Below are 13,844 nucleotides of genomic sequence, written 5' to 3'. Positions count from 1 at the left end.
AAAAAAAAAAAAAAAAATCTAATCAGACATTCTCTCCACTACCTCAAATCCTAAATAATCTAATAGAGAGAGAGAGAGAACCAGAGGAGCTTATGCAAATAGGGAGAACCATAAAGAGAAGATTACTTACCTTGATGGCGGATTCGTCCATGGTTGATTTCACAAGAACGACTACGATTCGTGTTTTTTTTCTTAAGTTACAATTCATATTTATCTTTTAACCTTATTATTTTCGGACATAACCGTCTCTTGTTTTTGGGCTTTCAATTTAGTTCAGGCCTGTAACTAAGCCCATAATACAAAATCACATTCCTTGATTCTACAAGTTAAAAAAATCTAAGAAAAATTCAATAGCAAGCCAAATATGAATTACAACAAAGGTTATGGATGCTTTCAGTAAAATATAAGTTTGGCTGGAAAGCATCTAAGTCGGATACTAAAAAATTTGTTATTGTGTGCAAAAATAATGGGTGCGAGCAACAACAAAAGATGAAACAACAGAGTATTTCTGGATTATAATTTTTTCATTAGGATCAATTACGCCAAAAATTATAAGCCAACTCATATTAGATCTTTTTGGTGGTATTAGCCATGGACTGAAACCAAGGGACTTGGAGAAACCATTACTTAAATATTATAGTTTAATGCTAACTTATCACCAACTTTGGGATGCTTTAGAGCAAGCTCGTGAGTTACCAAGAGGTTCTCATGAAAGTAATTATGAGCAACTCCCCAAGTATATCTACAAGATAAAGAAAGCAAAGCCTGTTACAATTGCTGACCTAGAGCTTGTAGATAACCAAAGGTTTAAGTACCTGTTTTTTTGCCTTAGGTCAATGTTTAAGAGTATTTGAGTTTATAAGAAATGTAATAGCAGTGGATGGGATGTTTTTGAAAGAAAAGTTTGACATAATTGAACCTCTTTTGAACCTCTAGAGAAGTTTTCTTTGAACCTCTTTTGTTATTTCATTCGTTTTTGATGCTATACTTTATAATATCAATGTCGTTTCTTTGCATCATGAACGAGTACTTTACTTGTTGGGTTTTATGGGTTGATTCAAGGGGAATTCTTGGTTCGCTTCAATTAGGTTGTTAGATCTTATTTTCGGTTCTATACTAGAATTCTTATGGGACATCTTTATTTTAATGCATGTGCTTAGATTGATCACCAAGTGCTAATCTAGAGAACGGGAGCGTATCACCGCGTTATCCTACTTCTCCGAACGAGTGTTATACTGAAACCTCACATCCTAACCTGCGTAAGTTGAGTTGCGGAGTTTGGTGAATATATCGAGTTGCGGAGTGCTAATCTAGGTTTCATGTTAGTTCATTAGTGTTTCGTAGTTGAGAACCTAGACCGAAATTAGTAGTTACTTGTTATATCTTGACACATAATATTGCTTAGAACCATGAAAACCCTGAGATGACTCCCAAACGCCCAACGCCTTAGTCTTATAGTTTTAACCCGCTTTTATTTATGCTTTCTTTCTTTGCAATAGATATTAGGAAAGCCAAAACCCCAATCTTTTATTTAGTCTTAGCCATAGTTCTTTCTCTTATAATTCAGTTTGTGTTAGCTATTACTCTCTCTGAGATCGATCCTTAAATACTTCAACCGATTAACTGTGCACTTGCAGTAGTCGTGTGGTCTTTTAAGATAAAAGATTTTGAAGCAAAAAATCACACTCATCACAAGCTTTTAGACGCCGTTGCCGGGGATTAACTAGCTGTCCATTGAATTTGATAAGAACTTTCATCTAAGATACTTTAAATTTTTCAATTTTAGTTTTAATTTTCTTGTTTTTCGATAACCTCTATTTTCCTTTTTAGTTTCTGTTTTTGTATTTTGTAGTGCATGACTAGGAGTCAACCTTCTGAACTGTATCTCCAATTCAAGACATTGATAATATGAAAACTCCTGGAATTTGTATAGCGTAAAACCGAAGATCTTCCTTTTAAGGGAAATTAAGAAAACGAGTGAAAAAAACTTTGGGACTTAAAAACAAATTTGCAAGTTCGGAGCAGCCAACTTGGTGGCTGAAAACAAACAAAATAAGGTAAAAAAGATTCAAAGTAACATCAGAACTTGGAGTTTGCAACATTCATAATGTTCTGAAGGGGAATCCAAGTAAAATAATCATTTGCCGATTTCATGTATTGATTGGTTTTAAAAACAAAAAGATGCAATGCAGTATAAGTAAACTTATAAAGATAAAAAGGCAACTTCGAATGAAATAAAGAACCAAACCTGATCTGGTTGAGCAGCATAAGAGAATATGACATCAACCATGCCAAGAGAGTCAATATGTTTATGTGTATAGATGTGAATTACGATCCAAATGTTATCAACACCACCAAGAATTGCAGCAGCTATAACTTAGATCTAAATACTAGAAAAATGTCATTCTTCATTATATAATAACAACTCAATCAGAGTGAAAACGATGGGTTTAAAAAGCATTCTAAAAGTCAGAAGTCCAAGCTAACCCCATTCAAAAGACTGAACCAGCTAGTACTTAGACATCCCTGATCACACTGAGAACAACTTCAACATCATAAAAAGCTTACATACTCTGAAGCTTTCCTTGGATGGGTTACGTACGGGTCCTGAAAAATATACCACTAGATACAGTGTCTTCCATCACCTTTGGGACTGTGAGACTGAAATCTCCAAGTGGTGCATTATTATAAATTTATAATCCTGATTGGCATCAATGAAGGCTGCAATCTTAGTGCGCTTCTTGACCTTCTTACATATAGGCGTTATGTAGTACGCATCCATTTTTATGCCCTCATTCACATATTTGAATTTGAGTTTCCAAGACTTGGGAAATAAACTCATTATACTCCTTTGGTGAACTATGTGCATACCATTCTTCCATGTAAAGTTCATTTTGCACTTTACTATACATTCTTGAGATTGACCTGGTGTTGAACCCCCTAATCCGGAAGACTTTGTTAGCATTTACTCATCAACGATACATATTCCAAGTGGTGATGTTCATTACATAATCTTAAAGCATCTGTATATATCACCGCATGTAAGCATATAAACTAGTTTCAATATTTATGTTGACTTTCACACGCGGGGAGAGCAGAGAGTGAGCTTTGCTTGACTGCTTGAGAATGCAAAGCCAGACTATAGAAACACTTTGTCGAGTTTACGTACTGAGGTTCCATTTTTTTTGTTTTTATCTTCTAGTTGTTTAATATATAAAATTAAACAAGCGACTCACGTAGTTGTAAACAAGATGAAAAGAAAAGAAAAGAAAATGTCATCCTTCATTATATAACACAACTCAATCAGAGTCAAAGCAATGGGTTTAAAAAACATTCTAAAGTCATATGTCCAACCTAACCTCCTTTAAAATACTATAGCAGTTATAATCTGGAGATCCTTGATCACTTCGAGAACAACTTTAACAACATAAGTAGTTTATTCTCATAAGTTTTCCTTGGATGGCGTCCTGAGATGTATACCACTAGGTTCAATCACCTTTGAGCTTTGAGACTGTAAAATTGAAATCTCCAAACAATGCATCATTATAATCATGATTGCTCATAAAGGCTGCAATTTCATTGCACGTCTTGAAATTCTTCCTAGTAGGAGTTATGTAGTACACATTCCATTTTTAAGTAGTAGATAGGATCAGTGTAAAGAATGTAGTGATGACAAGTTGTATTGACAAAATATAAGTGTATTTGGTCTTTTACAATGAGGTTTCTTCTTTTACCCTTTGTTCGTCCGCGTCGCTGGCTGACCAAGGACCTCTCGCCCATTTCCCTGAAGAAATTGCGTCTTTGAGCTCATCGTACGAGTACTAAAGAGACGATTTAGATGCAATGCAAAGGTACTAAAAGGGACACATAGCTTGCAACCTAATTAGTGCCTTTAACAAGCCAACAACTAGAAAAAAAAAATCATATACAACTATAAATTAGTGCTTGAACAATTTGTGGAGATATCCATCAAATATGAGATAAAGCTGGTAATGACTGTTACATGAGTAGCAACCACCAAGTAACATAAGAAAGACTAAAACTGCAATATTTGCTTGTGGCTCAGACCCTAATATCTAAAATCAACTAATTTAACGACCAAAAGATCAACCTTCTTTAACGAAATATTCAACGATAATTATCTTCAGGAATCAGAGAGCAATGAATTTCACAAACACTAGAGCATCTTGGCATTGTAAGGAGTTCTTGCAGGAAGGCACACTTGGCCTTTTCGGTATAGTAAATATCTAGCCTTAATTTCTCCAGCATTTGTGAATTCTTCAAGAAGTATCTTACTAGCTCTGTTTCTCCTTCATACACTGAGATCGAACGTTTCCATTTCACAAACTTGAGCGATGATACCAAACACCGGGGCACTGTTGAAAACATCACCTTTGGTTCTTTTTCCTTACCACGCATGGATAGGTCCTTAACCAATTCCTGCAAAAACAGAAGAAAACAAGTTGCTAGAAAAGAAATATAGACAAAAGATTTTCACAAACAGTATGGCACAAATCAGAGGGTTACAGTTATTATTCATTACCATTACTAAAGATTCTAGTTTTGGGCAGCTCTCAAGAAAGAATGGCAATAATTCAATACCAGATTTAATAAATTTAACATTCAAACGGGATAGGTGACGGAACTGAAGCAGTACTGGTTCGGATTTCGAGTAGTGAAAGATTCCCTGGTAACAGAAGTAAACAAGTAAAAAGTAATGTTGTGGTGAGAACATTTCGTGGAAGGACATTCAATATATATTATATATATATATATTTATGCTCAGACGTTGAGATGTATACCTCCCACATAGCATTGCCAACTACTAGCTCCCTGACCCTCGATATGTCGGTGATGATGTCATGAAACATGCTGCTACTGTATCTCGCACGGCCAAAGTAAAGTAAACCAATATCTAGTTTGGCAGAGGATCCCAAATTAACGATCTGATAGTTCTTTGGTGAGGACAGTGAAGTCTTCAAACACTGGAGTAGAGGTGCATCAATCACAACTTGGGTGAAATCATCAATATAGACTCTCTTTAGCGTATGAGAGCGCACTTGTAAAACAGTTGCCTTATCATCATCATTCGAAGTTCTGTAGATGGTTAAATCTTCCAGAATTGGAGAGCCTGAGATAAGTTTCTGCAAGGTGGTCTCGTTGGGATACTTATTACACACTAAATGCATGAACTTCAGACAAGGTAAGGAAACAAACTCGGCATTACACAAGGACACCCCACTGAGTCGTAAGTGTATCAGTGTCTGGCAGGTATATAAACTCAGGGGTATCTGTATGTAATGAAAATGATAGCTACAGCAACGAAAATCAAGATGCTGAATCCTACATGTAGTCACAGCATCAATCCATGACGTGATATCACAGATATGACGATGATGACGATAACCAAAACTTAACCGGAGTCTGCGTATCCATAACTCCCTGTCCCTGTGGGAAACAAGAAACCTTTCAACGAAACTCACAGAGGCATCAAAGTTGGGAAATGCATCAGAGTTTAAGTCCAAATCAGGAACCCATCGCCAAAGATTTCTCCAACTTGTGGACAAAAGGCTTGTTCTTACAGCATCTTTGGTGGAAAGACGACAAAGTATTTCAGATATCAAAGGTTCTGGTAACTGGCTTATCAAATCTTCCTTCCCATGGTCACATATTTTGGTTTTCTTCGTCTTCTGTCTACCCACCACCATTTTTTATCTCTTCACGCAACTAATCTGCAAAACAGAAAAAAATCAACCGTCACTAGCTTGCATATCAAGAGTAAGCTGTCGTAAAGAACTACAGTCTTCCTTGGATTCTACCAACCCGCACTCAATCTCTTTACTTGGATTCTACTTTAGTTGCATTTCTTACCCACTTTAGAAGTGGCAAACGCTCAAATCTCTTCTTAAGAGCTGTTTTAGTATAAAACTAAGTGAAACCATGTTTTCTTTTGGTATATAATTTAACAATTCGAATCAGTTACTGAGCCCATACGGAAACACTAAGCTTGCATATCAAAAGTAAAGCAAAAAAAAAAAAAAAAAAAGTAAAGCTGGATGCTTTATAAAAAGTTCCCACACAGATAGAATTCTCAAAACCCTAGTCGAAATTACAAATTTTTAACTGAACCAAGATGAAATTTATACATCACTACTCGTCGGAAAGCTCCAAAATTTTCAATTTTGAACTCAAAATAACTACGTGAGGGCTTCTTAGTAAAGCGACAAAACCCAAACTTGACTCAAAAGGTTTTAAAGAACTTGCTCTTTTTTATTGATTTAGAAACTCTTCTCAAAACTAAACCAAACCTCTTAGTCTCTTATGGAACAACTCTCCATAGACACTTACTTATATAGAGATTAGCTTCTCCTAATCCTATATGGAATACAAAGCCTTATCTAAATATTCTTATTTTGTATTCATCATTATCTCTTTAAGCTACTCCTTAAGAGATATCTTTTCCTTCAAGTAATTGGAATTATCCAACAAGCGACAGTATAAGAAGGAGAGGAAGACGAACGTACCGGAATGGAGTTTACTTAGAACGGCAGATCAAAAACCCTCCACGGCTCAACGGTCATCTAGCTAGCTTATGGAACCCTAATTAGCCTTTAGAACACTCTGAGATTCAATGGAGTTGAATTCGCCTTTTCGACTCCATTTTCAAGTGCAAACGCGTTGCCGTTTCATCACTTTCGATGGGGTGTTGATCAAAGGCTGTGCTGTGCTGTGCTGTGTTCGTGTTCGTTTGATTTAATTGGCTTCTAGTTAAATTGGACCAACTTGGTTTTCTCCGGTCTGAACCGATAAATCCCGAAGATTAATTGGTCCAATCAACCAAGAAATAACCAAATATCCATTTGGACTTACTCGGAAATATCCAATTGTGTTCAGAATCCTATATAAACTGGTTTAATGCTACGAGTTTTCTAGCATCTGAACAGATATAATAAAGAAGATCCATTGGAAAATTCAGAATATCAAAAAACCAAGTAACAACTGCTACACATATCCAACATTGCCTTTACATAAAGTCACCAAAATAAAAAAACCAGAAATGAAAATGCTTATTGGGTTTAGAAGATCATCACCAAGATGAGAGAGATTTCAAGTTTGGGAAGCTCTCTAGAAAGTCAGTAACCATTTCGAATGGAATATACTAGAGAGCTACTTGAAGGCGGGACATATAACAAAATTGAGGCAACGGCTCTAGTTGCAAAATAACTATGTTCCATCTCTAACTCTTCCAGGACGGGGGAGGATGAGACAAGTCTGAAAACGCAAGATACTGAAAGTAGAAACACTTTAACAAGATTGAAGCTTTAATCTTTCATTTCTGCTTAACTTACAAGAGTGTTCTTACAAGCTTATTTATACTCAAACCATAAACCCTAGATGTATTCTAGAGAAGTCTAGAGTGTTCTGTCAGGTGTCAAGATCTTCTTGAGCAAGAGGGATCAAGGGTGGCAAATCGGGTTGACAGCTTAATTGTCTCCGTACGGTCGACGACAGGTCGTTTTCCTTGTTGTTTGTCTTCTTGTGAGATGACCGTTGAAGGAGATGATTCTGTCTTGAGCTTCACTTGAATCTCTTTGGTCTTGGGCTTCTTCTGATCCAAAACATTCTTCTCCAAAGTGACATCGTTTTGAGTAGGAACCAAAAACTCTTGATTTGGTATTGCTCTGTTATCATCCCCCGCAAACTTTGTGTAGGCGGTAAGCCAACGCCAAGTTTGAGTCTCAACCGAGTGAAGGCATCAGCAGGGAGCGACTTGGTGAATATATCTGCTGTCTGGAGATGACCTGGGATATGCTTCACTGTCAATGTCTTTAACGCCACACGTTCTCAAACATAGTGGTGATCGATATCAAAATGCTTTGTTCGTGAGTTAAACGCTGGATTAGCTGTCATGTAAACCGCGGAGAGGTTATCACAATACAACTCCGGAGTGGTGAGTAGAGGAACACCAAGATCTCGTAGAACTGAACTCATCCACTTTATTTCCGAAGCGGTTTCAGACATGCTTCTATACTCTGCTTCGGTGGAACTCTTTGAAACAGTTGGTTGTTTCTTTGACGGCCAAGAGATAAGATTTGGACCCATAAAAGTGCAGAAGCCCCCAACAAACCTTCTTGTGGCTTTGCAATTTGCATAATCACTATCACTATATGCAGTGAGAGCATTTTCATCATCATAATCGCTGTCACTGTAGGCACTGATAGTAGAATCACCGTTTCTAGTGTAGGTGATCCCCATTGTGATTGTTCCCTTGACGTATCTCAAAATTCATTTGAGCAGATGGAAGTCAGAAGTGGTCGGTTTATGCATCTTCTGGCACACATAGTTGACTGCGAACTGAATGTCTGGCCGAGTTAACGTTAAGTATTGCAGCTTTCCAGCTAAACTCCGAAAGTAGGTTGGCTCAGGGAACTCTGTTTGTTGGTCTGGTACTTTGTCAAGTTCCAATGGTAGAGGTGTTGGCATCGATGCACAGTTTTCCATCTGAGCTGCAATCAATAAATCCTCTGCATATTTCTGTTGAGACATAAACATACCATCAGGAAAGTATTGAAGCTGTATGCCAAGAAAATAGTGAGCTCTTCCCAAGTCCTTCATGCGAAACTGTTTACTGAGCTCAGCAAGAAGATGAGTGAGCGTGTGAGAATTGCTACCAGTGATGATCATGTCATCGACATAAAGCAGCAGGAAGATCATGTCATTGTTACGAGAGTAGACAAAGAGAGAAGGATCCCATAGACTACAAAGAAAGCCAAACTCCAAGAGGAAGGTACTAAACTTGTCATACCATGCTCTAGGAGATTGTTTTAGGCCATATAAGGATTTGTGAAGAAGGCACACATGATCTGGCTTATCTTTGTCTACAAATCCAGCTGGCTGCTTCATGTAAACTTTTTCCACAAGATCTCCATGGAGAAATGCGTTTTTAACATCCATTTGTTTTAATTCCCAGTTGTTACTGACTGCAACGTGAAACACCATTCTGTAAGAGTTCGAACAATAGGGCTATAAGTCTCAAAGTAGTCGATTCCTTCTTCTTGGTCAAAGCCTTTTGCCACCAAGCGTGCTTTCAGCTTGTCTAACGTCCCATCAACATTTAACTTGGTGTGAAAAACCCATTTGCTTCCCAAAACATGCATATCGGGTTCAGGAGGCACTAGAGACCAAGTGTTTACTTCCTTGCAGGTGTACATCTCTTCTCCCATTGCACCTGTCCAACCTGGATGTTTTAAGGCCACTGCAACCACTGTTTTTGGTTCAGGATATGAGACCTTATGAGACATAAGAGCATATCTTGGATTAGGCTTTCGAATGCCATCTTTTCCTTTGGTTATCATTGAATGATCATTGACAATCGGAGCAGGCTGTTCTTCATCATCACTATCAGTCATCGGAGAACTTGACTATGACTGAGGAACGCTGTCGCCTATAGAAGCAGGATCAAAGCCTGTCGTACGCTCAAAACATTCCACATTCACAGGAGTACTCGAGATAACATGAACTGGTTCGTTGATTGGCAATGATGATGTATCAGGACGAGTTGTAGTGATCGGAGTAGGAATGAAGCTCTCGTGCCAGGCAGATAACAAAGGGGTCACCGTTTCTGGGTGAAGATCTTTGTAAATTTTTGAGAAAGGATAAGCAGATTCATCAAAGATGACATGTCTACTTATGTAAACTTTTCCCGTGGGAGGATATAGACATCTGTAGCCTTTGTATTTGTCATTATAGCCGAGAAAGACACACTGCAACGACTTTGGATCTAACTTTGTAGATGCATAATCTCTTAACGTTGGAAAGCAAGCACAACCAAAAGACCTTAGAGCAGGATAGGTAGGCTTCGTCTTGTGTAGCTTTTCATATGGTGAGACTGAGTCAGCAATAGTTGTCGTTGGTAGAAGATTGATCAAGAAGTTGGCTGTGAAGAACGCTTCCACCCAATACTTTAGAGGAAGTTTACTTTGAAACATCATTGACATGCCTAATTCAGTAACATGTCTATGCTTTCTCTCAGCCAAACCATTTTTTTGAGGTGTGTGAGGACAGGAGATGAACTGTTGTATACCATTTTCTTGAAGATGTTTCAGAAATTGTGTACTAATGAGCTCTCCTCCTCCATCACATTGAAAACCTTTGATTCTGCATTCTAACTGATTCTCCACCATCTTTTGAAACATAGTAAATATGTGGAAGAAATCTGATTTCAACTTGAGTGGATAAAGCCAACTGAATCTTGAGTAATTGTCAACAAAAATGACATAAAACAAAAACCTTGAAGAGACATTATTGGAGAGGGTCCCCACAGATCACAGTGAATCCTCTCAAGAGGTTTTGATGCAGTAAAAGAAGAGATAGTAAAAGGAAGCCTTGAGCTCTTTCCAAGCTGACATGCTTCACAAACAGCCTTGGTGACTTTATTAAACAAGATATACCCACACTTCTCAAGTTGCTGGAGGACTTGTGCGTTTGGATGACCGAGTCTTCTATGCCAAACTTCACCACTTGTTGAATGCCTCTGTGTGGAATAGAAGACTTGTGGCTTTGGTTCCTCCAAGCAATACTGATCATTATGCAGACTTCCCATTACCAGTAGCTTCTTTGTGGCCTTATCATTAATACACACACCATCACAATCAAACGCAACCAAACACGGATAATCCTTTGTGAGTTTTGAAACAGATAGCAAAGATTTAGTAATATCAGGACAAACAAGTACATCTTTTAAAGGTAGTTTACCTGAAGTGGAAGCTATACTGGTCGAACCTGTGTGAGTGATGGGAAGAAAGGAACCATCACCCACCATTACCGAGTCGTTGCCATGGTACAGTTGAGCTTGCTGCAGATTTTGCACTGTATTGGTGACATAAGCTGAAGAACCATAGTCTGGAAGCCAATCAGTGCCTTGTTGGTCAGTAACCTCAGTGATTCGCATTGCAGCAAGAGCTCGTGGTACATCCTCATATTAATACCCATTATCGAACCGATGCCAACATTTGAGTGCCGGATGTCCTGTTTTACCGCAGATCTGACAAACAACTGCACTTCGAGCCATTTGAGACCCATCGGATGAGATCTGTTGATGAAATCCTCATCCCCTCGTAGAGAATGAGCCTCTGCCATGACCGGACCTGTTGCCATTGCCTCTTCCTCTGAAGTTGTTCTGGTAGTAGTACCCACTTGCAGGTTGAGAGACGTGAAAAGCAACATGAGGTGTGATACATGAAGCAGTTTTAGCTAGATATCCTTGAAGGCGATCATCATAACCAGTCAACTTTGGGATAACATCATCCAAAGTCAAAGCAGGGAAACCATCAACAAGAGTCTCAATGGTGGTTTTGATTGGTTCATATTCTCTGCCTAGACCATTCAACGCAGCAAAGATCTTCATCTTTTCATGAACAGGACTATCAACAGAGGCTAACTGATCACAGATTCCCTTAAGATCTCTAAGATATGATTCCACAGACCTATCTTTCTTATCTAGGGTCTGTAAACGCCTTTGAAGCTCAAACAACCTAGATGAGGACACTCTATTAAAGTGATTCACAAGAGACATCCATACCTGGTGTGAAGTAGAGCAGCTGGTCACGACACTTAGTATGTCTTCAGAGAAGGACCCTAAAAGCCACGACTTGACAACCTGATCCGTACGATACAAAGTCGAAAACTCTGGAATTGTTGACTCTTTTCTGGTGCCATCTAGACTCGTGGAAACCGCTGTAGTGCTTGGAGCAGGGATGGAGCCGTTGACGAAACCCAGTAAACCTTGACCGGCTAAGAACGACTCGAACTGACTTTTCTAGAGAATGTAGTTTTTATGAGTGAGAGTAACTGTAACACGGTTTGAGATATTGAGAGAAGGAATAGAGTAAGAGGCCATGGATGTGATTTCCATGTGCTCTGATACCATGAAAGTAGAAACACTTTAACAAGATTGAAGCTTTAATCTTTCATTTCTGCTTAACTTACAAGAGTGTTCTTACAAGCTTATTTATACTCAAACCATAAACCCTAGATGTATTCTAGAGAAGTCTAGAGTGTTCTGCCACGTGTCAAGATCTTCTTGAGCAAGAGGGATCAAGGGTGGCAAATCGGTTTGGCAGCTTAATTGTCTCTGCACGGTCGATGACAGGTCGTTTTCCTTGCCGTTTGTCTTCTTGTGAGATGACCGTTGAAGGAGATGATTCTGTCTTGGGCTTCACTTGAATCTCTTTGGTCTTAGGCTTCTTTTGATCCAAAACATTCTTCTCCAAAGTGACATCGTTTTGAGTAGGAACCAAAAACTCTTGTTTTGGTATTGCTCTGTTATCAACATTCTTAACCCCACGGGACTCACGAGCTACGAGTCACTCAAACACGAAGCCAATCGGTCAAATACAGCACACACCCAATCTTACTAATAATATCTTCTCTTTTTGATCACTCCAACCGGTCTATATCATCTAAAAGTCAATTTCTTGATCCCCAACATGACAAGAGAATCAAATTCTTTAATTAATTGAGTCCCCCTGTCATAACATTTTAACTTGACCCTTCAAAATTCCGTAAACCATCTTCTTTCTTCTCTCTCTGACTCTGTTGTGGTGTCTGTGAGGAGGGTTTGTTTGGGACGAAGAAGATCGGTAAGTATGAGATAGGAAGAACAATCGGGGAAGGGAATTTTGCAAAAGTGAAACTTGGTTACGACACGACCAATGGTACTTACGTAGCTGTCAAAATCATAGACAAGGCTCTGGTTATTCAAAAGGGTCTTGAGTCTCAAGTCAAGCGAGAGATACAAACCATTAAGCTTCTTAACCATCCCAACATCGTACAAATACACGAGGTTTGTATCTTGTTCTCTGTCTTCTCAATTAATTCTTGTTCTTTGAATCTGAGTAACAATTTAAAAAACTCTTCAGGTGATTGGTGAAAGTAGAAACACTTGAACAAGATTGAAGCTTTAATCTTTCATTTCTGCTTAACTTACAAGAGTGTTCTTACAAGCTTATTTATACTCAAACCATAAACCCTAGATGTATTCTAGAGAAGTCTAGAGTGTTCTGCCAGGTGTCAGGATCTTCTTGAGCAAGAGGGATCAAGGGTGGCAAATCGGTTTGACAGCTTAATTGTCTCCGTACGGTCGACAACAGGTTGTTTTTCTTGCCGTTTGTCTTCTTGTGAGATGACCGTTGAAGGAGATGATTCTGTCTTGGGCTTCACTTGAATCTCTTTGTTCTTGGGCTTCTTCTGATCCAAAACATTCTTCTCCAAAGTGACATCGTTTCGAGTAGGAACCAAAAACTCTTGTTTTGGTATTGCTCTGTTATCATCCCCCCGGCAAACTTTGTGTAGGCGGTAAGCCAACGCCAAGTTTGAGTCTCAACCGAGCGAAGGCATCAGCAGGGAGCGACTTGGTGAATATATGTGATGTCTGGAGATGACCTGGGATATGCTTCACTGTCAATGTCTTTAACGCCACACGTTCTCGAACATAATGGTGATCGATATCAAAATGCTTTGTTCGTGAGTGAAACGCTGGATTAGCTGTCAGGTAAACCGCAGAGAGGTTATCACAATACAACTCCGAAGTGGTGAGTAGAAGAACACCAAAATCTCTTAGAACCGAACTCATCCACTTTATTTCCAAAGCGGTTTCAGACACGCTTCTATACTCTGCTTCGGTGGAAGCATACTCAAAAGTGGTATCATTGGGATATATAATATTTTTAAAATGCATACTCTTCAGAGACAAGGAAAGCAAGAGAAGAAGGCGAGGATCATGACTTTGAATTCTTGGAAGAAACCGTCAATAAATGAGGGAGTTAGTATTTTTTTTTTTTTTT

The 13,844-nt window shown here is 38.7% G+C and overlaps 3 protein-coding genes across 3 annotated transcripts; all 3 read right to left on the bottom strand.

Moving 5' to 3' along the window:
• On the bottom strand, positions 4,129–5,708 carry LOC104753275 (F-box/FBD/LRR-repeat protein At1g51370-like). Its single transcript, XM_010475553.1, has 3 exons — positions 4,803–5,708; positions 4,544–4,687; positions 4,129–4,440 (listed from the first exon to the last, which is right to left on the bottom strand). The coding sequence occupies exons 1-3, from the start codon at positions 5,706–5,708 to the stop codon at positions 4,129–4,131; spliced, it is 1,362 nt and encodes a 453-aa protein (XP_010473855.1).
• On the bottom strand, positions 8,287–8,955 carry LOC109126868 (uncharacterized mitochondrial protein AtMg00810-like). Its single transcript, XM_019230757.1, has one exon. It carries the CDS (start codon positions 8,953–8,955, stop codon positions 8,287–8,289), a length of 669 nt encoding a protein of 222 aa, XP_019086302.1.
• LOC109126867 (uncharacterized mitochondrial protein AtMg00820-like) lies at positions 8,961–9,410 on the bottom strand. Its single transcript, XM_019230755.1, has one exon. The coding sequence runs from the start codon at positions 9,408–9,410 to the stop codon at positions 8,961–8,963; it is 450 nt and encodes a 149-aa protein (XP_019086300.1).

The sequence above is a fragment of the Camelina sativa genome, chromosome 2 (genome assembly GCF_000633955.1).
Source record: "Camelina sativa cultivar DH55 chromosome 2, Cs, whole genome shotgun sequence".
Taxonomy (NCBI): Eukaryota; Viridiplantae; Streptophyta; class Magnoliopsida; order Brassicales; family Brassicaceae; genus Camelina; species Camelina sativa.
This window is presented reverse-complemented; position numbering and strand designations above follow the sequence as displayed.

What these genes read in the sequence shown, in the direction of transcription:
- LOC104753275 (XM_010475553.1), bottom strand. Translation starts at nt 5,708, where the DNA reads ATGGTGGTGGGTAGACAGAAGACGAAGAAAACCAAAATATGTGACCAT. An exon ending in TTGGCAATGCTATGTGGGAG is followed by an intron (nt 4,688 to 4,802) that starts GTATACATCTCA and finishes TTCTGTTACCAG; the next exon opens with GGAATCTTTCACTACTCGAA. An exon ending in AACTAGAATCTTTAGTAATG is followed by an intron (nt 4,441 to 4,543) that starts GTAATGAATAAT and finishes CTGTTTTTGCAG; the next exon opens with GAATTGGTTAAGGACCTATC.
- LOC109126867 (XM_019230755.1), bottom strand. Translation starts at nt 9,410, where the DNA reads ATGACTGATAGTGATGATGAAGAACAGCCTGCTCCGATTGTCAATGAT.
- LOC109126868 (XM_019230757.1), bottom strand. Translation starts at nt 8,955, where the DNA reads ATGGATGTTAAAAACGCATTTCTCCATGGAGATCTTGTGGAAAAAGTT.